Source organism: Bos grunniens, chromosome 1 (genome assembly GCF_055505025.1).
Source record: "Bos grunniens cultivar Pamir isolate PY7600 chromosome 1, Bosgru_T2T1.0, whole genome shotgun sequence".
NCBI lineage: Eukaryota > Metazoa > Chordata > Mammalia > Artiodactyla > Bovidae > Bos > Bos grunniens.
In genome coordinates this window covers 16097684-16122680 of record NC_141165.1, presented here as the reverse complement: position 1 = coordinate 16122680, position 24997 = coordinate 16097684, and the positions used below count along the sequence as shown (strand labels likewise).

At 43.0% G+C, this 24997-nt stretch overlaps 1 protein-coding gene across 2 annotated transcripts in view; it reads left to right on the top strand.

The window, feature by feature from the left end:
• BACE2 (beta-secretase 2) overlaps window positions 1-24997 on the top strand; it is a 107701-nt gene that overhangs the window by 71865 nt on the left and 10839 nt on the right. For both annotated transcript variants that reach the window (XM_086341423.1, XM_086341323.1), the window contains 2 exons: window positions 4086-4235; window positions 8349-8517. In XM_086341423.1, coding sequence (XP_086197549.1) covers window positions 4086-4235; window positions 8349-8517 — 319 coding nt within the window. The remainder of the gene's footprint in view (window positions 1-4085; window positions 4236-8348; window positions 8518-24997) is intronic.

Genomic DNA, 24997 nt, shown 5'->3' with positions numbered 1-24997 from the left:
TCCACTGGGCTGTGGCCAAACCCAGAGACTGATGGATGGAAGAGGCACAGCGGTTACTTTGTCGCAGGTGATGTAGCAGGAACAGAGAAGAAAGAGCAGGCTTTTGGTTGTCCTGGACCAAAACTTCAAAAGTCTGAATAAAAATGCTATGGGAAATGCAGCAGGCAAATCAAAAGAACGCAGAGGGAAAACCAGAAGAAACATCGAGGTCCTTTGTGAACTGGGAGGTCAAGAGTACAGCGGACAAAAAAGCCAGAGCAAACCTCTACCTTGTCTAATATCTGCTGAATCAGAAAAAAAGTGGCAGCCAATGTTTTTAGTGCCTTAAATTTAGGAAACTGGCTGAAAACCAGACCATGCTGGAAATACAGAGCAATATGCTGCTTTTCTTCAGAGTAAAAAATGTCCTCAGTGAAATTAACATGCGCATCTTCAAATTTAATATTCTGAGCTGTCAGGGTTTTACCCACCATCCCAAGGACACACTGGCAGCACCAGCATGTGACTCCAGCAAGCCCATGACCAGCCTGGGCCTCTGCAGATTTTGTGACTTCAGCCAGAACCAGCGGGGCTGTGGCGGAGGGGTGCTAGCATGCCTGAGGTCAGCACAGCGTGTGTTCAGCAGTGCCTGACTTTGTAAGAAAAGCACGAGGTGGAAGGAACGAGATTATGAAATGTGTTTGCCTAATCTAAAATTATCCTCTGGTTTCAGTGCCTGCATCAGGAAGGAGAGGCCCAGGAGGATGTTTGTCTTGAGCAGGGAAAGCTCAACAAGGGGGATGCTCTCTGTCTCACGTGCATGGACCAGAGATGTGCCTGAGCTTTCTCTCTACTGGGTTCATCTCAGCTGGCTCTCTTCACTTGGGTTTTCTTTCTTAGTTAAGCAAAGGGCTGGCTTCAGAGAGGTAAATACCGTACAGATGCCGGCCTCTGTCTTTGGGCCTGGATTGTTTAGATGGGATTTTAGAAATGAATAGTTTGTAGGTCTGTAGTTCTTTTTAATTATTGAAGTTAATTCACAATGTTTTATTGTTTCAAGTGAACAGCAAAGTAATTCAGATATACATAGATATAGATATGTACAGATAGATCCTTTTTCAGAGTCTAGAGTCCATTGGACAACAAGGAGACCAAACCAGTCAATCCTAAAGGAAATCAACTCTGAATATTCATTGGAAGGACTGATGGATGCTGAAGCTGAAGCTCCAATACTTTGGCCACTTTATGAGAAGAACTGACTCACTTGAAAACAGCCTGATGCTGGAAAAGATTGAGGGCAGGAGGAGAGGGGGCTTGACAGAGGATGAGATGGTTCGATGGCATCATTGACTCAATGGACATGAGTTTAAGCAAACTCTGGGAGATAATGAAGGACAGGGAAGCCTGGCATACTGCAGTCCATGGGGTCTCGAAAAATCAAATGTGACTTAGCGACTGAACAACAGTACAGGTTATTACATGATATTGAATACAGTTCCCAGTGCTATATGTTAGTCTGTTTTTTAAATGAGCCTGGTAGGGAATTTTGTGTTCAATGGGGACCTGGGCTCCCCACCTGTTCAGCTGTGACGCCCTTTTTGGCTCAGGCCCAGTGCTTCTCCATATGCAGAATGCAGCAGCAGGATGATACCTTCTGTAAACTGACTTTTGACTTTCAACTCTCTGATCTGAGTGTACAGACTCTCCCCCAGGATACAAGGCTTGGCCCCCCAGAAGCCTTCCAGACTCACAGGCAGTGCCACTTTGGAGGGAGACAGTCCCCTACTCACTCCTGCACTGTGCCCCTTAGGCAGATTACTTGGCCCCTCTGAGCCTCATTCTTCATCTGGAGATTGGAGTTCTTTACCCCCCATGCAGGCCCCACCACCCTTCACTCTTCCTGAAACCCAGCAGGGTGACCAACCCCTCCTCTCCCCCTCTCAACTCATCCAGCAGGGAGTTCTTCCCTGTGATACACATTTCAAACTGACTTCACTTTTATAAAATGCACAAATATTGGGTTGGCCAAAAAATTGGAACTTTTTGGCCAACCCAACACATTAAGGCATTAGAGACTTCGCAGGTCAGCACTGCAGTGGGTGAAGAGACTGCAGGCCCTTCCTCCTAGTTGTCTGCCCTGAGGAGGCGGCTCCTGCCCTGCATGGTCCTGAACAGGCAGCTCTCACCGTGTGTTCATCCGGGGACACCATGTTTTTCTCAGTTGCTGTCCTCCTTGACCTCCGCAGCACCCATGCTTACCTGCCTTATCTGTTCTCTCGGCTTCCACAACACCCTCCTCTTGGAATTTCCTCTCCACCCTGTGCCCTGCTTCATGGGGGTCTCCTTTGCTGGCCCGTTTCTCAGGGTGGGTCCTGCACCCCTCCCTTCTCCCTGTACCCTCTCCTCAGTAATCCCATCCATGGCCACACGATCACTTCCCACCCATTGGTCACTGACTTTCAAATGCTTCTGTCTAGCGCAGGCTGACTCCCTGGAGATTAAATTCAAAGAAGTGACCTACACAAATCCTGCTAGAATGCCTTAATCAATCTCATGTGCTCAGACCCCTGATAACTGATCTCTGATAAATGCCTGATGGTGCCCATGGGTCCCTCCCAGCTGTAACTCCTGCTCCTTCCTGTCCTTAGTACCAGCCTCCATAGCCTCATGGTGTCCCGTGGGACAGGTTCCGTGCTCTGCCCGCCCTGACACTCACCTACTGCTCAACTGAGCTCATGTACTTCTTCCTCTGGGACCCCAACAGACACCTCTTCCTTCCAATCAACCTCTTCTAGCTCCACTTCACATCCATTTCACATCCCCTGTCCCATGCCCTCCTAGCTCCACCCCTGTCTCATGCCCTCCTAGCTCCACCCCTGTCCCATGCCCTCCTAGCTCCACCTCTGACTCATGCCCTCCTAGCTCCACCCCTGTCCCATGCCCTCCTAGCTCCACCCCTGTCCCATGCCCTCCTAGCTCCACCCCTGTCCCATGCCCTCCTAGCTCCACCCCTGCCCCATGCCCTCCTAGATGCCCCTCATCAGGTGTCCTCTTAGCTCTGCCCCATCACAGGCACCTCTGCTACTGACCTGAGTAGGGCAATGTACTGGGTGTGTGGAAAGAAACCCATCCGACACAGTCCTTCTCTCTGGGAGCTGGCAGGAAGAGGGCAGGTCTGCTCTTAGAGACCACTGGATCTGGTGAGAGGGCTCAGGAGTGATTTATAATTAACTTATAGATTCAGCAACTAGTGGACAAGCATGATCGGCTTTACCCTTCCATCCCCTGATGAGAGGCATCAGTGAACGTTCTGTGTTCTTGGTCATTCATTTTTTCTCTCCAAGAACATTCCCTGTGTCTTTCCTGTGGGCCAGGTTTTAGGACTATGGAGAGGAGATGGGGGAGCCGACAGCAGACCTGTATCCTTAGAGGAATCAGGTTCTCCTGCAAGAAACAGAAGTTAACCAACCACACCAATAAATGTAAAATTATAACTGCTATAAAGAGAAGCGCTAAGGAAGAGAGATACATGGTGGGATACCAGCACTGTGGGGGATAGTCAAGGAGGACTTCCTGGACAAGGTGGAATTGGAGTTGAGATCTGGAGGAGAAAAAAGATGTTCCAGAAGAGCAGAGGGTCACCACAGGGCTGTGTACCAGGAGGAAACTTACTGGGCTCGGGGAATGTATAGGGAAAGTGATGACCAAAAGGGCTTTGAGCACGTTTAAAATCTGATCTCTCTTCTAAAGGGTATTGCCTACTACAGTGTGACTCTGGGTGAGTTATTTCACCTCTCTGAGCACTGGTTTCCGCTTCTGTAAAGTGGAGGGGGAGCTGTTACTGCACTGATATGGGTGTTGAGGACTAAGGTGCCTGTGGCAGGTCTAATATCAGTAAGTAATCCACATGCCTGGGTAATTTTACTAATTTTTATTTTTGTCATCACCATCACTCTTTCAGAGGACTGATGTCTCCGCTCTGCTGTCCAAACTAAACAGAGTTTATCGCCGTGGGCATCTGGCAAGGTGACGAGGAGAGCTGGGAGCTACTTCCTGTTGATGCGCCAGACTTGTCACTGTTTGTCATGTGATCTTGTTTTGTCTAGATTCCAGAATTCTCTGAAGGTTTCTGGACTGGTTCCCAGCTGGCATGCTGGACGAATTCTGAAACACCTTGGTCTTATTTCCCTAAAATCTCCATCTACCTGAGAGACGAGAACTCCAGCAGATCATTCCGTATAACTATCCTGCCTCAGGTATGAACGTAGATTTGTGCTTTTGTCTTTTTAACATGAAACATGCAAAAGTAAAGCACTTCATGCATAATATATGCATTTCGATATCACACCTGTATTAGGTAGCGATTGCTGTGATAATGCTACATAACAAGCAACCATGAAACACAGCAGCTTTCATCAGTGAGCTTTTATTCCTGCTCGTGAGTCTGGGCAGGTCTGCTGGTCTCTGCAGGCACATGTCCCTGGTCAGCTGATAGTTGGCCAGGGATAGGTTGGCCTTGGTTTAGGATGGTCTCAGGTGGCCTCACTTGCATATCTGGTGTCTTGGTTGATGGAGAGATAAGACCATTGTCTCTCACCATCCTGGCTCACAGGGTGGCAGCGGGATTCTGTGAGACAGAAAGCAAACTCACAGGGGCTCCTGAAGTCCAGCCCAGAACTGGACTTCTGGTGCCCTGTTTCCCAAACCAGGCCAGGGGCAGCCCAGGTTCTCCAGGGGAGGATGGAGATGCCAATTCCCAATGGGGAGAACTGCAAGGCCACATCACAAGGGTGTGCCTACCAGGAAAGGTCAAGAATTGAGGACACTTTTGCAGTAAGTACCAATAACACAAATATATGGTTAGTTCCAATTTATTGATAAACAGAAACTAAAACTGGATGCTCAGAGATGAAGCTATGCATTTTTCCATATTCAAGCAATCATTGACTCCTCCTCCATCCTAAGCATCTGTCCTCCCCCGTCTCACCTCTCCCTGCTCTCTCCATCCGCAGAGCCCTCACTCTCATCCCCTCTCACTCCCACCTCAGGACCCCGGGAGTGCCCTCCACACACCCCCACCCTCTCTTCCTTCCAAACCACTGCCAGATTCCTCCTGCTAAGCCGCAGCTCTCTACCCCACTATTGCCATCCTGGAGACTCGCCACTGCGGCTTTCCTTGACCTCACAGGACCTGCCCTGGTTCTCCAGCCTGTTTCCTGCTGAACCCTTGACCTTCCTTCCCCTCTTGGTGGCTGTCCTCCAGTACTGGGCGCCTGCTCCATCTCCTCACTTTGCTTCCCCGCCACTGCCTGAAATGCCCCCCTCCTCCCCACTCCCTCTGTGTATCCACATTCTTCCCATCCTTTAAGACCCAACGCAAACAACTCTTCTTTGTTGAACCTCTGCCGAGCAGAATGGTCCACTTGTGAGCTTGCCTTGCAAACTTATAATGCATGTTTTCTAGTCCACTCATCTGGCCCGGAATCACATCTTCAGGGTTGAGTTTATGCTGTTGTCGTTTTCATTTGACTTCTTTTTTCTTTAGTTGCACACACGCTTATATTTCTTCCCCCATTAAATTATTAATTCCTTGAAGATGAGAATCATGAGATTCAAAGATCATCTTTCCTTTTCTAACACTGCTCTCTGGTGAGGGGGTGGTGCATAATAACTGTTTGTTGAATGGACAGATGAATGTGTCTTTGTTGCAGTTTGGTGAATTTGAGATAAAGGAGTGGGACTGGGGGATAGGGAAGGAGGAATAATTTCAGAAGAAAAAAGGAAATGATAAATATTGCCTTTTCCCTGTTCTCAACTTTATATAGAGAAGTGCATTCCAAAAATGGAGAGCTGTTAGGGTTAGGATTGAAAGCTTTAAGAGAAATAACAGCCCAACAGAGGACACAGACACAGAGCCGGAGGCTTGAGTTACACTTACAGCACTGCCCTTGACTCACTCTGTAACTCTGAACGGTCACTTCTCCCTTTCTGTGTGTGTCTCTTTAAGTATAAAAAGAGAAATAATAATACTCGTCAAAGACATTTTCAGAAGACTGCAGTATCCTTGGGTGAACAGCACTGCGTAGGGTGATGTGAGAATGATATGTTTTCAGCACCTTTAAAATTATGTGCTCTCTGTGATTAAATTTTGGTCAGGCCACCAGCAAAATGTGGACATTATTTCACCAGTGTGGTTTGTCACTAAACTTGAAACCCAGCTTGAGGACAGAGGTAAATGTGAGCTGCAGAATAAATGGCGTGTGGCTGAGTCGACAGTCAGGGACTCTAAGAAGCAGGAGGAAAGCAGGCTTGCAGGGTGAAGTCTGTCATTACATCCAGAGCAGGCAGTAGCCATCTGAGCTGAAGATCCACTGGGGCCCATCAACCGCTTTCAGGACCAAGCGCTGGGTGAGCGTGAAAAGATAATGAAGGAGGTCTGGGAGTATTGCATTTAATTTGCACATCTCTGCATAAGAATTCAGTTTTATTCTCACTTATGAGACTGTAGATATCTCTTGGTTGACTTTGACATGTCCACATTTTCAGTCTTTTAAAATCTGCTCTCCCCTGTTGTCCTGATTTCTCCTTCATCATCCCCATCCCAATTGCTTTCCATTGCCTTGATGGGAAAGGATGACAGTCAGGAACCATCACCTGATGAGAACCTCATGAGCCCCATATTCTAGTAACACACCCTTGGGGACGGCGCTGGGGGCCTCCCTCCCAGCCCTACCTGATTGAAGCCCTTCCTGACATTCAGAGCAATCATCAAGGCTCCTGGCCACCCAAATCTTAGAATGAGGTCCCTACCCAGGACCATCCAGGCATCAGCAGCAGTAGATGGATGATCGATTCTAAGTGCAGAAGAGTCATGTCAAAAAACAGAGTGCCTGTGCCCAGCTCTATTTTCCAAAACCACATGGGCTGAATCCTGTGTGTGTGTGCTCAGTCATTCAGTTATGTCCAACTCTTAGAGACCCCATGGACTGTAGCCTGCCAGACTTCTCAGCCCATTGGATTCTCCAGGCAAGAATACTGGAGTTCGAGGCCATTTCCTTCAGGGGATCTTCCCAACCCAGGGATCCAACCTGGTCTCCCCCATTGCAGGCAGATTCTTTACTACCTGAGCCACCAGGAAATCCTATTTGGCTTATTTTAAAAAGCAGCCCCGGCCCACAGGGAAATTCTGATTTTTTTTCATATAATCCTAAAAACATAAATAGTTTCAACCTAAATACCACCAGATTGTCTATTTGTGCTATTTAAGTTTGAAGGCAGGCATTTTACTCTGAGACACAGCAACACTGGAGCTTTCTCAACATGTTACAGAATTTACAGTCTGGAGTTTTTACTGGAAGTCAGTGGGGACACACAGAAAGGTCAGAGTGAAAGATACAAATTCAGTTTGCATCATGTTTGTGTCAGTGTCATCAGTTGCATTTTATTTGGTGATTTGGGGGGCTTTTATTATGGAATTCTTTCATTCAAAGGCAGGTGTGTGTGTGTGTGTGTGTGTGTGTGTGTGTGTGTGTGTGTGTGTGTGTGTGTGCACTCTAGGACCTGCTTACAGGGCCTTAAATAGAAGTGTTTTAGTAGCAGCTAAATACATCCACTACCTTTTCTTAATTTATATTGACCCTCAGGAGAAGTTGTCTATTTCATTACACTGATCAAGCTCATCCATTTAACACACACTTACTGAGGCCCTACTATGTGCAGAGCATATATGAGATACCTAGGAGCCAAGAACAGAGTTGAGAATAGGACGATTCCTTGCCTTGAAGAAGGGTTTACAGATAGACAGCAATCAGTGCCTGGTTTAAAACTGCTGTACCCACCCCCTGGACATGGCAGCTGGTTGATGTCCAATGGGTGATGACTCCAGAACCACCCATTTGCGCCCTTGCACACCTTTCTGCCTGGAGACCCCCTCCCTCTTGTCTTCGCTGCACATGACAAGTACACCGATGTTCATCTTCCTCGTGCGTCACTTTGATCATGCGTGTTTTGATCATGCAGAGAACATGTTATTCATCTTTGTATTGCTGGTACCAAGGACAGTGTCCAGGCCTTATGAAGTGTTCAGTAAGTCCTGAGCAGATAGGTGGCAGGTGGATGTATGGACAGATGGATGACTCCTAGATGGGTGTACCTGTGTACAGTCAGAGGTGCTGTGCATGCTGCTGTACTTCAGCAGGTTCCTCACCAGGCACATGGTCCCAAGTCCCGGATGGCAGGGCTGGTATCGTCCTCTCCATTCTCTGCAGCTCCGATGGCACCTTGGAGGGACTGAGCACACAGCGACCTCAACAGTTCTGCGATGTTGCCTGATCTGGGCTTTTTCTCTCTTGCTCTTTCCTCTTCAACAGCTTTACATTCAGCCCATGATGGGGGCTGGCCTGAATTATGAATGTTACCGGTTCGGCATCTCGCCTTCCACCAACGCACTGGTGATTGGTGCTACCGTCATGGAGGGCTTCTACGTGGTCTTTGACAGAGCTCAGAAGAGAGTGGGCTTCGCAGCCAGCCCCTGTGCAGGTAAGTGATGCTCCCGTCAGACAGGGAACCTCGGGAGAGCACCTGATGTCAGATAACTGACTTGGAAGCAGGTCTTGATGACAAGTCAATGCTGTTGAATTGTTTCACTCATGCCTGTCATCAACAATCAAAATCTTTGCAACAGAATGTACTTTGCAGGTTGCAGAAAGGAATCAGAATAATTCATGCCAAACTTTTAGTCCAGTGCTGCTGTTGTCTTTCAGTCACTAAGTCATGTCTGACTCCTTGAGATCCCACGGACGCAACATGCCAGGCTTCCCTGTCCTTCACTACCTCCTAGAGTTTGCTCAACTTCGTGTCCATTGAGTAGATCATGCCACCTAACCATCTCATCCTTTGTCATCCCTTTCTCCTCCTGTCCTTGATCTTTCCCAGCATCAGGGTATTTTCCAATGAGTTGGCTCTTCGCATCTGGTGGCCAAAGTATTGGGGCTTGAGCTTCAACATCAGTCCTTCCAATGAATATTCAGAACTGATTTCCTTTAGGATGGACTGGTTTGATCTCCTTGCTGTCAGTGCTGAGCACACAGCAAATGCACAATGAATGTTAGTCATTATAGTCATGTCTCACATTAAACTTAAAATGGCATCTCATACCAGGAATAATAATACTTTATGGGACCTTGGGGTGAATTACAGTCTTTGGACAATGACAGCAAAATGAATAAAAAAGAAAATTCATAGATAAACTGTGTATATTTTCTTCTTCAAAGATATCCTCATTATGAAATAAGAGTTAAATGCCTGTCATTGCTATTTTCTGAATCCTAAAATCTTAAAACTAAGAAGTCCGTTTTTCTCATTGAATGTTTTTGAGGAGATGGTATGAGGATGACACAGCAGTATTATTCAGCGATATCTAGCTTGACAACTGGGTGGCTCTTCAGAAAGACCAGGAGAGCACAATAAAGCTGATAGGGTGGTTAAACCCATTCCACTAGGAAATGTCTGTAGAGTAAGCAGTTTGCTTGAAATGGAGTGTTCCCATAGCACACAGTTTAGAGGGAGGATCAGGTACTTCTGACTAATAGCCGAAGCTAGCAAGAAAAAGGCAGATCTCAGTGGCAGGAAATTGAATTGCTAGAGGGATGAAGAAAGCGTATGCACCAGGGTAGAGGCTGGGAGATATGTTGCACTAAAGATAGGGTTTCAGAGGATGGAAAACATCCCACTGCCTTGAATTCAGGTTCAGGAACATCCTTGAGTTGTGCTGATATCATGCTAAAAGTGATTGTTCAGTCACTCAGTCATGGCTCACTCTCTGTGATCCCATGGATTGCAACACGCCAGGTTTCCCTGTCCTTCACTATCTCCCAGAGTTTGCTCAAACTCATGTCCATTGAGCTGATGATGCCATCCAACCATCTCATCTTCTGTCACCTCCCTCCCCTCAATCTTTCCCAGCATCAAGGTCTTCTCCAGTGAGTGGACTCTTCACATCAGGTGGCCAAAGTATTGGAGATTCAGCTTTACCATCCATCCTTCCAAAGTATATTCAGGGTTGATTTCCTTTAGGATTGACTGGTTTGATTTCCTTGCTGTGCAAGGGACTCTCAAGAGTCAGCACCACAGTTCAAAAGCAATTCTTTAGCAATCAGAGGAAGAACAAGAAATGTGAAGTAGATAAGAACTAACAACAAAAAGATAAAACAGAAGAAAATTGAGGGTTATAGTGAAATACATGACTATTACGTAGTGAAAGAAAGAAAATATGAATTTGATTTAAAAAAAATAGCCTTAAACATTAGCTGTAGCTGTAGGACTGATAGGGAAGCTGCTGACCATCCTGGTAGCCTGCACTTGAACCAGACCTTCACTTTGACCTAAGACCAGTGGAGATATTTGGAAGGGAGTGAAGGAGGTGAGGGTATACAGGGAAAATGCCAAATGCTCACAGGTGGGTTTCAGTTTTTATTTCTTACTGTCTAAATTGCTAAAACATGGTTGTAAAATAGAGGCCCAGTAAATAAAGTAGGTAAGTGATGCTTCATATTCTCATTTCAACAACACTGTCTATTCTCACTAAGTAAAATAACAATATGGAAGACTGAAAATAGATAGCAAATAGAAAAATTGTATCTGGACTTTTGTTGTTTAGTCTCTAAGTCATGTCCTACTCTTGCGACCCCATGGAATGTAGCCCACCAGGCTCCTCTGTCCATGGGATTGTCCAGGCAAGAATACTGGAGTGGGTTGCCAATTCCTCCTTCGGGGATCTTCCCGACTCAAGGACCAAACCCATGTCTTCCACACTGGCAGGCGTACTCTTTACCACTGAGCCACCAGGGAAGGCCATCTGGACTATAGGCGACTTCATATTGTCTATAAATAAATCATCCCACCCCATGTACAATTGGATGTCTTGCAGTATATCTTAAATACCAACGTGGATTTCTTTGACTTTGCCTTAGTGAGTAGACTCGGCTCCTTGAGGCTTGTCACTTTTTCAGTCATGAGTAAATGTTTACCTTTCAGGTGTGTATTCACCCTTTAAACCAGCTAGATATCACTGCAAGAGCGCTTTCTCTGCAACCTGAAACACTACTGTATCTCCCATGACTCTTTGCCTTCTTCAACCCAGAGGATGTAAGAAATAGAGCAACTTTCTCCACAATTTCTACTCTCTTGTTAAATACCACTAAAGTAGAGGCTACTATGGCAACAGCCATTAGATTGTCCACTTAATATAGCAGAGAGCATAATCACTGCATGTTTCTGAGTGAATTTCTGTTGGAAGTAGTTTAATATTAAGCATCTCTAAGTAGAGCGGAAATGGTATGGACCTAACAGAAGCAGAAGATATTAAGAAGAGGTGGCAAGAATACACAGAAGAACTATACAAAAAAGATCTTCATGACCCAGATAATCACGATGGTGTGATCACTCACCTAAAGCCAGACATCCTAGAATGTGAAGTCAACTGGGCCTTAGGAAGCATCACTATGAACAAAGCTAGTGGAGGTGATGGAATTCCAGGTAAGTGATTTCAAATCCTAAAAGATGATGCTGTGAAAGTGCTGCACTCAATATGCCAGCAAATTTGGAAAACTCAGCAGTGGCCATAAGACTGGAAAAGGTCAGTTTTCATTCTAGTCCCAAAGAAAGGCAATGCCAAAGAATGCTCAGACTACCACACAATTGCACTGATCTCACACACTAGCAAAGTAATGCTCAAAATTCTCCAAGCCAGGCTTCAAAAGTACATGAGCCATGAACTTCCAGATGTGGATTTAGAAAAGGCAGAGGAACCAGATATTAAATTACCAACAGCCACTGGATCATCAAAAATGCAAGAGAGTTCCAGAAAAATATCTACTTCTGCTTTATTGACTATGCCAAAGCCTTTGACTGTGTGAATCACAACAAACTGTGGAAAATTCTTCAAGATATTGGAATACCAGTCCACCTTACCTGCCTCCTGAGAAATGTGTATGCAGGTCAAGAAGCAACAGCTAGAACTGGACATGGAAAAACAGATGGTTCCAAATTGGGAAAGGAGTACCTCAGGGCTGTATATTGTCACCCTGCTTATTTAACTTATATGCAGAGTACATCATGTGAAAAAGTGGACTGGATGAAGCAGAAGCTGGAATCAAGATTGCCGGGAGAAATATCAATAATCTCAGATATGCATTTGACACCACCCTTATGGCAGAAAGTGAAAAAGAACTAAAGAACCTCTTGATGAAAGTGAAAGAGGAGATTGAAAAAGTTGGCTTAAAACTCAATATTCAGAAAACTAAGATCATGGCATCTGGTCCCATCACTTCATGGCAAATAGATGGGGAAACAGTGACAGACTTTATTATTTTGGGCTCTAAAATCACTGCAGATGGTGACTGCAGCCATGAAGTTAAAAGATGCTTGCTCCTTGGAAGAAAAGTTATGACCAACCTAGTTAGCATATTAAAAAGCAGAGACATTACTTTGCCAACAAAGGACCATCTAGTCAAGGCTATGGTTTTTCCAGTAGTCATGTATGGATTTTCTTTCTAAAAAGAAAGCTGAGTGCCGAAGAATTGATGCTTTTGAATTGTGGTGTCAGAGAAGACTCTTGAGAGTCCCTTGGACTGCAAGGAGATCCAACCAGTCCATCCTAAAGAAAATCAGTTCTGAATATTCATTGAAAGGACTGATGCTAAAGCTGAAGCTCCAATACTTTGGCCACCTGATACGAAGAACTGACTCGTTGGAAAAGACCTGATGCTGTGAAAGATTGAAGGCGGGAGGAGAAGGGGACGACAGGGGATGAGATGGTTGGGTGGCATCACCGACTCGATGGACATGAGTTTGAGCAAGCTCCAGTAGTTGGTGATAGACAGGGAGGCCTGGCGTGCTGCAGTCCATGGGGTCACAGAGAGTCAGACATGACCGAGCAACTGAACTGAACTGAACTGAAGCAGAGCTACATTCTTCCCTGCATTTCACCTTGCATTCTTTGTTAGGTGTTCTTATACAAGTTTTGTTGCTATTTTTTTTTAATGTATTTAAGTTCTTGGTACTTAAACATTAGATTTTACTGGCTGTGGGAATATACTCTTTGTCTCCTCTCTAGTGCAAATTGTTTAGCCATTAAAGTAATTACATCCCTCAGGGCAGCAATTAGGAGCCAGACAGTGGAATAAAGTGCCATAGTAAGTGGAAGAGATATGCTGCCTTTTTTATTTTTTAAAGTGTTTAAGTAATAACACGTTTGAAATGAAATTTTTTCAGTTGCAAGGAGCCATATATTATGCACATACTTGGGAACACCCAGATGTAACAAATGCTAACATTTTGTCATATTTTCTTCAGAAATTCATTGTAGAAATAGATAAATATAGCCAACACCCTATCCCACTGCCTTCCCAGAATTACTCCTTATGCTGAAATTTGTGTATATTCTTTTCATAATTATAGCATGTTTATAACTTCACTATATGGCTGTAAGTATCGTGGATTAGTTATTGATTGCTGTGTAATAGTTACCCGCAAATTTAGCAGCGCTTCACGGCCTTGTGCAGGTACTGAAGGTCAGGAATTGAGAGGGGGCTCAGCTGGGTGGTCCTGGCCCAGAGTCTCTTATGGGGCTGCAGAAACCTGAAGTCTAGAGGGGCGCTTCCAAGCTCACTCACTTGGTTGTTGGCCAGAGCCCTCTTTCCTTGCCATGTGGAGCTCATCACTAACCAGCCCAAATGTTCACAAGGCAGGGCACTGATCACGCCAGAACAATGACCCCAGAGAGAGAGAGAGAGAAAGAGCAAACAGAGTCCCTGACATGAAACCACGGCCCTTTTATAATCTAATCTTAGAAGTTTGTGTCATTTTTTAATCTATTGTTTAATCTATCACATATGCCTACACTCTTGGTCACACAGAACCACCTTGGTACTATATAACCTGGCAGAGGACTACATGGAATAAATATTAAGCAGCTGGGAATCACAGCAGGTCATCTTAGAAGCTGCCTGCTCAGTTCAGTTGCTCAGTCATGTCCAACTCTTTGCGACCCCATGGACTTCAGCACTGCAGGCTTCCCTGACCATCACCAACTCCCGGATCTTGCTCAAACTCATGTCCACCAAGTCAGTGATGCCATCCAACCATCTCATCCTCTGTCGTCCCCTCTCCTCCCTCCTTCAATCTTTCCCAGCATCAGGTCTTTTCCAATGAGTCAGTTCTTCACATCAGATGGCCAAAGTATTGGAGTTTCAGCTTCAGCGTCAGTCCTTCCAATGAATATTCAGGACTGATTTCCTTTAGGATGGACTGGTTGGATCTCCTTACAGTCCAAGGGACTCTCAAGAGTCTTCTCCAACACCACAGTTCAAAAGCATCAGTTCTTCGGTGCTCAGCTTTCTTTATAGTCCAACTCTCACATCCATACGTGACTACTGGAAAAACCATAGCTTTGAGTAGACAGACCTTTGTTGGCAAAGTAATGTCTCTGCTTTTTAATATGCTGTCTAGTTTGGTCATAGCTTTTCTTCCAAGGAGCAAGTGTCTTTTAATTTCATGGCTGAAGTCACCATTTGCAGTGATTTTGGAGTCCAAGAAAATAAAGTCTCTCACTGTTTCCATTGTTTCCCCATCTATTTGCCATGAAGTAATGGGACCTGATTTTTGAATGCTGAGTTTTAAGCCAGCTTTTTCTCTCTCCTCTTTGACTTTCATCAAGAGGCTCTTTGTTTCCTTTTTGCTTTCTGCCATAAGGGTGCTATCATCTGTATATCTGAGGTTATTGATATTTCTCCTGGCAGTCTTGATTCCAGCTTGTGCTTCATCCAGCCTGGCATTTTGCATGATGTATTCTGCATAGAAGTTAAATAAGCAGGGTGACAATATATAGCCTTGATGTATTCCTTTCCCAGATTTGAACCAGTATACTTTTCCATGTCTGTTTTTAACTGTTGCTTCTTGACCTGCATACACATTTCTCAGGAGGCAGGTAAGGTGGTCTGGTATTCCAATATCTTGAAGAATTTTCCACAGTTTATTGTGATCCACACAGTCAAAGGCGTTGGCATAGTTAGTAAACCAGAATTAGATGTTTTTCTGGAACTCTGTTGCATTTTTGATGATCCAGTGGCTGTGGGCAATTTGATCTCTGGTTCCTCTACCTTTTCTAAATCCAACCTGAACATCTGGAAGTTCACGTGTCACATACTTTTGAAGCCTGGCTTGGAGAATTTTGAGCATTACTTTGCTGGTATGTGAGATGAGTACAACTGTGTGGTAGTCTGAGCATTCTTTGGCATTGCCTTTCTTTGGGATTGGAATGAAAACTGACCTTTTCCAGTCCTGTGGCCACTGCTGAGTTTTCCAGATTTACTGGCATATTGAGTGCAGCACTTTCACAGCATCATCTTTCAGGATTTGAAATAGCTCAACTGGAATTCCATCACCTCCACTAGCTTTGTTCATAGTGATGCTTACTAAGGCCCACTTGACTTCACATTCCAGGAATCTTGCTCTAGGTGAGTGATCACACCATCGTGATTATCTGGGTAGTGAAGATCTTTTTTTCTATAGTTCTTCTGTGTATTCTTGCCACCTCTTCTTAATATCTTCTGCTTCTGTTATGTCCTACCATTTCTGTCCTTTGTTGTGCCCATCTTTGCGTGAAATGTTCCTTCGGTATCTCTAATTTTCTTGAAGAGATCTCTAGTCTTTCCCACTCTGTTGTTTTCCTCTACTTCTTTGTATTGATCATTTAGGAAGGCTTCCTTATCTCTCCTTGCTATTCTTTGGAACTCTGCATTCAGATGGATGTATCTCTCCTTTTCTCCTTTGCCTTTCACTTCTCTTCTTTTCTCAGCTATTTGTAAGGCCTCCTTAAACAACCATTTTGCCTTTTTGCATTTTTTCCCCCGTGGGAATGGTTTTGATCACCCCCTCCTGTACAATGTCACGAACCTCTATCCATAGTTCTTCAGGCACTCTATCTATCAGATCTAATCCCTTGAATTCCTTCTCCAAGAATACTGGAGTGGGTTGCCATTCCCTTCTCCAGGGAATCTTCCTGACCCAGGGATCAAACCCAGGTGTCTTGCATTGCAGAAAGATTCGTTACCATCTGAGCTACCAGGGAAGCCTAGAAGCTGCCTGCTGCTGCTGCTAAGTCACTTCAGTCATGTCCAACTCTGTGCGACCCCATAGACGGCAGCCCACTAGGCTCCCCCGTCCCTGGGATTCTCCAGGCAAGAACACTGGAGTGGGTTGCCATTTCCTTCTCCAATGCATGAAAATGAAAAGTGAAAGTGAAGCCGCTCAGTCCTGTCCGACTCTTCGCGACCCCAGGGACTGCAGCCTACCAGGCTCCTCCATCCATGAGATTTTCCAGGCAAGAGTACTGGAGTGGGGTGCCAACGCTTTCTCTGATCATGTTTGCTAGATTTTCCAGTTTGAATGAGTACAGGTCATTCATTGTGACTGCTGTGCAGTTTCCCATTATATGAGTATACCCAGATCATTTAGCCAGTCCTACCTTGATTAACCCTTGGGTTGTTTCTGATATTTCAGAACTTTGTGCACATGAATGAGACCTTCTGTAAATGGAATTTGTAGGTGACTTGTATGCCAGCCTTCAGGATTACTGGGTGCTATCATATTTTTCTTTGCAGCAGCTGGACTACTAGAGTTATACAAGAATTTTCATTCTGTCAAAATATTACCATATTCATTTCGTTTTATTTTTGTCAATACGTATGTGAAATAGTGTCACATTTAAATTAACTCCTCCTAAAATTACATAACTTTTGATATGTCTATGGACTGTTTAACCTTTTTATCTGATAGTGAATTTTTCTGGTAGCAATTTGTGCACATTTCTCTATTTAGTTTTTATTGACATGCCTAAGTTCTTTCTATATTCGAGAAGCTATTTTTCTGGGTTATGTGCATGGCAATTATTTTCTCCTAATCCCTCTGGCTTTTCTTGGGTTTGGTCTCTTTTATTTATGCTTTTTAATTAGTGAAATAGAATTTATTAATCCCTTTTTAAGGCTCTTATTTTGTACCTTTTTTGAGAAATTCTTTCTTGCTCTAAAAAAATAGAAATTATTTTTCTTCTAAAGATATGATATACTTTTGTTTCATCTTCTTCTAAAATGTGAAGTAGGAATCTAATTTTTCTGAGGCCATTGAATTTTCTCAGCATCATTTTTTGCTTATATGCTTTTCCAAACAGTTTTTTCAATATTTCACTGTGAAAATTTTCAATGTACAAAAAGAGTAAAAGTAATAAAATAATGTTCTGCATACCAACCATCTGGATTTAATTTTAACATTTTGCCACATATTGGTATATGTGTATATGTGTGTATGTATGGTTTGCTGGGAGAAGGCAATGGCAACCCACTCCAGTACTCTTGCCTGGAAAATCCCATGGATGGAGGAGCCTGGAAGGCTGCAGTCCCTGGGGTCGCGAAGAGTCGGACAGGACTGAGCGGCTTCACTTTCACTTTTCACTTTCATGCATTGGAGAAGGAAATGGCACCCCACTCCAGTGTTCTTGCCTGGAGAATCCCAGGGACGGGGGAGCCTGGTGGGCTGCCATCTATGGGGTCGCACAGAGTCGGACACGACTGAAGTGACTTCGCAGCATGGTTTGCTGAACCATTTGCAAATAAGTTGCAATGTTTTGGTATTTCACCCCTAAATATTTCATTATTCATCTCAAAAATAAGTATATCCTCCTACATAATCATATCAATATGAAACCTAAAATGTAACAGTACTTACCTAATATCATGTAATATCTAAACCATAGTCCAGTTTCCCCATTTGAAGGCCAGTTGTTTTATAGAATGGATCATACTCAAATTTATTGGAGTATTTCTTGATGGTATCATTTAATGTTTGTTTGACATCAAATTCAAATTTCCTGTATACTTGAACTTCAGTCTAAAGGCTTGATTAGATTCAGGTTAAATATGTTTTGCAAGGTACCTACTAAACATTAATAGCATCTTTGCCATGTATATATATCTGGGTCTATTTCTGAGAATTCTGTTCTGTCCCAGTAGGGGCAGTTTTGTATTCTTGTGCTATAACATATGGTTTTAATTCCTGTAGTTAAAAGAAGACTCACTGTCTTGTAGGGGTTCGACTCTTTCTCCTTATTCTTCTTTAAAATTGTACCGTCTACCTTTGTTGTTTTATTTGTCAAAATCTCTGAAGAATCAGACCAAGATTTTGGTCAGAACCATACTGAATTTGTAGGTTAACTTAAGAAATCAAATCTTTACTGTATGAGTCATTTCCCCATAAATGTGCTAAATCCCATTTGTTTAGGTAATCTTTCATGTCTTACACCAATGCTCAGTAGTTTTCTCTAAACAGGTCTTAACATATATACTTATTACCTCTCTATTGCTATGAGATTATTTAAAAATGTACATTCTAATGGGTTGTTTGGTATACAAGCATTCAATTTTTTTTGTATATCAATCTTCTATTAAGCCACCTTGCTGGATTCTCCTTTTTTAAAATAGTTATTAGAGTCACTTGGATTTTCTTTGAAAAGTTATATGATCTTCAAATAGTACATTTTTATCATTTCTAATCTTTTATATTTTGTTTTTATTTTGTGATGCTTTTAAAGGCAATATTGAATAGAAATGGTAATGAATATTTTTCCTTAATTTAATGGGAGTAATTATTATTTTTTACCATTGAGCATAATATTTGGGATAGGTTTGTGGAATTCCCTACTAATCCTCAGTTAAGGGTTTCCAGTAGTTTAGTATGAATGAAAGAAACCACTTGACAATGGGGGTTTAACATTTCTACTAATGTTAAACAGACTCCTACTCAATGACTCAACAATTTCATCTTAGGAGAAAGAAAGATATATGTCCACTCAAAGACGACCAGAAACAGCTTTATTCATAAAACCGACCAAGAGTACTGCATTCATTTAGTCGTTCCATAAAACTATCATTTCCTTCTAACTAAGAACAGCCTCCTACAAAAGAGAATGGGTAAGCAAATGGTCATCTTTCCACTCAGTGTAACACTAAAAGCGAAGTCGTTCAGTCATGTCCAACTCTGCAACCCTAGCGTTTTTCTTTTCACTGAAGAATGTACTTTAGGATTTCTTTCATTAAAATTTGTGAAAGGTATATTTTATTTCACCATTTCTATTTTTTTTTAATAATTTCGTTTATTTATTTTTGGTTGCCCTGGACCACGGGCTTTCTCTAGTTGGAGTGTACAGGCTTCTCACTGCGGTGGCTTCTCTTACTGGGGAGCACAGGCTGTAGGCACGCGGGCTTCAACAGTTGCAGCACGTGGGTTCAGTAGTTACGCTGTGCACATCTAGGGTGCTTGGGCTGTCGTACTTACTGCACACAGGCTTAGTAGTCGTGGCTCGCAGGCTGTAGAGCATAGATGCAGAAGTTGTGGTGCACGGGCTGGGTTGCCCCGTGGCATGTGCAATCTTCCTGGACCACGGATTGAACCCATGTCCTCTTTATTTGCAGGTAGATTCTCATCCGCTGCACCAGCAGGGAAGTCCTCACCATTTCTTGAATCATAATTTAGCTACGTATGGAATTTAGGTTGACCGTTTTCCCTTTGTGTTCTGAAGATGCTATTCATTATGCTCCTGCCATCATAATTGGCAGTGTGTTTCCATTGTTACATCTTGAAGGGTAATCTTTTCTTTCTCCCTGGACAATGTTGAGAGTTCTTTTAATTTTATATTTTTGGTGTTCTGAGTTTGCACCATGATATATCTAGATGTAGGTTATTTTATTAGCTTGCTAAAACTCATTGTACTCTCTGATTCCGATCATTTATGTTTTTCATCATCAACCCTAGAAAATTCTCAGTAATATCTCTTCCACTATTGCCTCATATCCATTCTTCCTATTTTCTTCTAGTCTTCTATAGAATAAACTTTGGGATTTCTCATTATTTCCTACATATCCCTTGACCTTCTATTCATATTTTTCTCTCCTCATCTTTGCTGAGTTCTGTGTGGGCTCCTGAGATACATCTTGTATTAGCCTCGTTCTCTCTTCAGCTGTGTTTAATCTGTTTAACCTATTCTGTAAGTTTTGAACTACATTGACTGTATATTTCATTTCCAGAAATGCTATTTTGTATTTTCTCAAATGTACTAGTTTACTTTTCTATCCAATCCAATGAGTCGCTCAGTCGTGTCCAGCTCTTTGCTACCCCTTGGACTGTAGCCCACCAGGCTCCTACCTCCATGGGATTTTTCCAGGCAAGAATACTGAAGTGGGTTGCCATTTCTTCTGCCAGGGGATCTTCCCAACCCAGGGACTGAACCCGGGTCTCCTGCATTGCAGGCAGACTCTTTACTGTCTGAGCCACCAGGGAAGCCCAAAGTCAATCATATAGAGTACATAAAATCTTACCTTATTATTAATTTTTGAGCATCATGATCTGTTGTATGGGTGTTTCCTAATTTGTTTAATCCTTATTGATAGATATTTAGATTATTTCTAAACTTTTGTTGTTACAATGATGCTACAATGAACACCATTTATATATGTCTATTCACACATAAGAAAGTATACCTCCAGGTTGGATTACTAGAAGTAAAATTACTGGGTTGAAGGGTGTAGCATTTGTAATCTTGATGGATGTTGTCACATTGCTTTCCTAACAGGTTATGCTTGTTTATACCTGGCTATAGTAGTTCTCTAGCAATGTATGTGATGGCCTGTTTCTCCAGTCAGACTCACCAACATGGTGACCTTGGGGAATTTTGCCAATCTGATGGGTGGAAAAGATTATCTCAGTGTAGTTTTAATTGTATTGCTTTATATAGGTGAGGTTGAGTTTCTTTTTATGTATCTAAAGGCATTTGTTTTTCATTTTCTGTGAACTATCTACGCTGATCTTTTCCCCATTTGTTTTTTGTTGGGTTTTTAGTTTTTTGTGTTAATTTGTAAGAGCTCTTTATGTGTACATTTGTCTGGACGGGGCGAAAAACACTAAAATTCATATCTCAATTGTAAATTATTCTTAAACTTTGCTTCTGATGAATTTTAGTGTAAAAACTATTTACTTTTATGCATTTAAGTATATCAGTCTTTTGCTCTAAGGTTCTTGGGCTTAATGTTCCATTTCAAATTATCTTCCTCACTAAAATTATTCTGTGAGTTAAGTACTTTTACATCTGGTTTCCCCTGGCATAGAATGTATAGATTAAATATCTTCCCCTAAGATGACTACCAGATTGTTTCTATAACATTTATCAAATGATCTATCTCTTCTTGACTAATTTGAAGTCCCACTATTATTGCATACCAAATTCAAATAAATACTTGAGAAATATATATTTATTTCTGGACTGACTATTTTGTTCAGTTGATATGTTGTAGAGTATTATTTTCCTTTTGTTCTTTTTTTTTCAAAACTTCTCTGCTATTCTTAATTTTCTTTTCCTTTATGAACTTTTGAATCAGCTTGTTCAGTTCAAAAAATAATCTTGTTGATGTTTTAGTGAGCTTTTAATCCCTTTAAACGCAGCTATTGTATAATTTAAGCAGATCGCTGTATTTTCTAACGTTGAAGGGGAGCTCATCTCCCTGTTTCGTGTCTGCTGACTGTTCTCTCATGGTGGATTTGTTTTCTCACTTGGTTCGTAATTTTTTTGTTGTGAACTTATCTTCGGTGAAAGTGAAAAGTGAAGTCACTCAGTCGTGTCCAACTTTTTGTGACCCCATGGACTGTAGCCTACCATGCTCCTCCGTCCATGGGATTTTCCCGGCAAGAGTACTGGAGTGGGTTGTCATTTCCTCCTCCAGAGGATCTTCCTGACCCAGGGATCAAACCCGGGTCTCCCATATTATAGGCAGATGCTTTATCGTCTGAGCCACCAGGGAAGTTCATCTTTGGTGAAAGTGCTTTTATTTTCCCATCTGAGAGACTTCAGCGCACTTTGGTTTGTAAAAATGTTCCTATAAAGCAATTTTGCATTTTTCTGTTGGGTGTTTTCAAACCAAATATAGGGTTTCTATACCAAGTTGTATAAATTTATATGTCAGCCATGCTTGAGGTACTGGTTTGGAGGTTCCATTTCTCATGGAAGAATCTCTCTTCCCTTCAACTTCTACCCCTTCTCAAACCTCAGAGAGAGTCAGGCTTACTTATTGTTAGAGATTTTCTGGCTCCCTGTACCGATGGGCCAGACTTTCACTGGCATCTCAGCTCTAGTACATCTCTCCTTGGTGCTGGCATCAGGCACCACCACCACCACCCTGCCCCCTACTTTCTGGGTATTGAAACTGCAGCACTAGGGTCTGTTTCTGACTTCAGCTGCATATTTTAAATTGAGCGTTGTTTTATTCTCATTTCTATGTTATGGCAGGAGAAAGTTCTACCTTTGCATCAACCAGCACTTGAAAAATCTTTGGGAACTCCCCTTTCCCCTGCCCTGGGTCTTATTTTGGTTTTCATAATAATCTGTGTTTGTCAAACACCACTTAGTTTCTGGGATTAGACTTCTGTATAAGGGATGGGCTGAGGCAGGAAGGAGAGCAGTGAGTAGGAGCTCTTGGATTATAACCTCTTGGGGAGCTTTTTAAAATATGCATGCTCCATAGCCTCACCTCCGTCTGTAGCCACGCTGTATCAGAATGGTGGTGGGTGGGAGGGTGATGGGTATTTTGGAAAAAGACCCCAAGATGCTTCTGTTCTGCTGCCCCTGCTTCTCCTCGACTCACCCTCCACTCCTACGGATAGTCACTATTCTAGTCTCAGATCAGATAAACAAGGCAGGAGTCACAGTGAATCATGGAGCGGGCCAACCGGGGTCTTCAGCACAGTCTCCCGTGCCTGGAATAGGTATGAGGCACTGCAATACTTTCAACTGCCTCTCTGTTGCCTGGGCCAAGTGTCCTAAAGCTAGGAAAATAATAAAGTGCTAAAATTGACAACTTTCTCTTAATGTATCCAAAGCTTCTGAAATACCACCCATCTCTTTTTATAGATTGAGACATTTACCACCCAAGAGCTGTATAGATTTCAGCTTAGAAAATCTGAGACACATCATGGATTGTGGCAGTCGTTTCACTGTGAATTTTCTTTGCTGCAGGTTGAAATTGGATCTTCTGGTTCATGTTTAAAAATAGGAAAGTTAGCTGTTAAGAACAGAGTCTCAGAGATACGCCTCTGACATTTACTTAGAGTACAACCAAATGATGCCAAAGCCAAGGGCCCCCAAAGACATAGATTAGGCAGCCCTGCTTCCTCACTTTACAGAAAACAACAACGAGGCTTCGGGATAGTAAACGACTTCAGGTAGTTGCAGAGCAAGGTGGTACCAAATCCATTACACCTGTCCTGTAACCCAGGACACTTTTCTAGTAAACCATGTCCACTCAGAACACATCTCAGTACTGACTAATCCATCCATCAAAGGGGACAAGTCACTTTGTTTTGTACACTATGATGGAAAGGACCTGACCATGATAAATGTTATAGTTGGTAAAGGAGATATCTTCTTCAGACATTCATTATCAACTAGGTCCTCACCTCCTAGGCGATAAGATGAAAAATGCATGATTAAAATTTTAACCCAAGACTTTGGTGAAAGGATTTAGAATAACAGTGTGTTAACAGCTGACATTCTGTAAACATTGGCCTTACTCCAGGCGCCATGCTAAGTACTTAACTCCTGTTCACTTGATTACCCACACAACAAGGACTGTGCTGTTATTATCTTCTCTTTACGGATGGGAAACTGCAGGGCACTGAAGTTAAATAACTTGACCAAAATGACACAGCTCATAAGTGACAAGTAGGATTTGAACCCCAGGGACCATGCTTTTAGCTACAGTATACTATGGCTTCTCAGGACATCAAACCAGTCAATCCTAAAGGAAATCAACCCTGAATATTCTTTGGAAGGACTGATGCTGAAGCTCCAATACTTTGGCCACCTGATGCAGAGTCGACTCATTGGAAAAGACCCTGATACTGGGAAAGATTGAGGGCAAGAAGAGAAGTGGGTGGCAGAGGATGAGATGGTTGAATGGCACCACCGACTTGGTGGACATGGAGTTTGAGCAAACTCTGGGAGACAGTGAAAGACAGGGAAGCCTGGCATGCTGCATTCCAGGGGTTACGAAGAGTTGGACATGACTTAGCGACTAAACAACAAATGAAGTTAAAAGTTCTGAGACCAAAGAATTAATAGCATGTGTAATATATGTGCAAGGAGTCGGACACGACTGAGAGACTGAACTGAACTGAACTGAATATATGTGCAGGCTTTTCTGTGAGTGGCATTTCTAGAAAATATCCTCTAGATGTTGTTTATTTATTATTCATTTATTTTTAAATAAATAATAATTTTTGACTGCACTGGGTCTTAGCTGCTACACACAGGCTTTCTCTAGTTGCAGCAAGCAGAGGCTACTCCCTAGTGGCAGTGTGCGAGCTTTTCATTGCGGTGGCTTCTCTTGTTCTGGAGCATAGGTTTAGGGCACTGGCTCAGTAGTTGTGGTGTGTGGCTTTAGTTGCCCCACAGCATGTGGGATCTTCCCAGATCAGGAATCAAACCCATGTTCCCTGGATTGGCAGGCAGATTGGCAGGTCACCAGTGGACCACCAGGGAAGCCCCAGATGTAATTGAAAATCAACTTTCCTTTAGTGTTGAGTGCTATGGTCAGATGCTCAGTCATGTCCAGCTCTTTGTGATCCCATGGACTATAGCCCACCAGGCTCCTCTGTCCATGGGATTCTCCAGGCAAGAATACTGGAGTGGGTTGCCATTTCCTCTTCCAGGGGATCTTCCCAACTCAGGGATCAAACCTGCATCTTTAACATCTGCATTAGCAGGCAAGTTCTTTACCACCTGGAAAGCCCTTCATGTTGAGTAGCTAGTTAGCAAATGAGAAGTCTGGTGTCTCCAGATGATACATTATGTCTGACAACCTTAAATGGGTGCTAGTTCTCAAAAACTTTTTAAAAGATACATAACTTTCCTGATTATAAG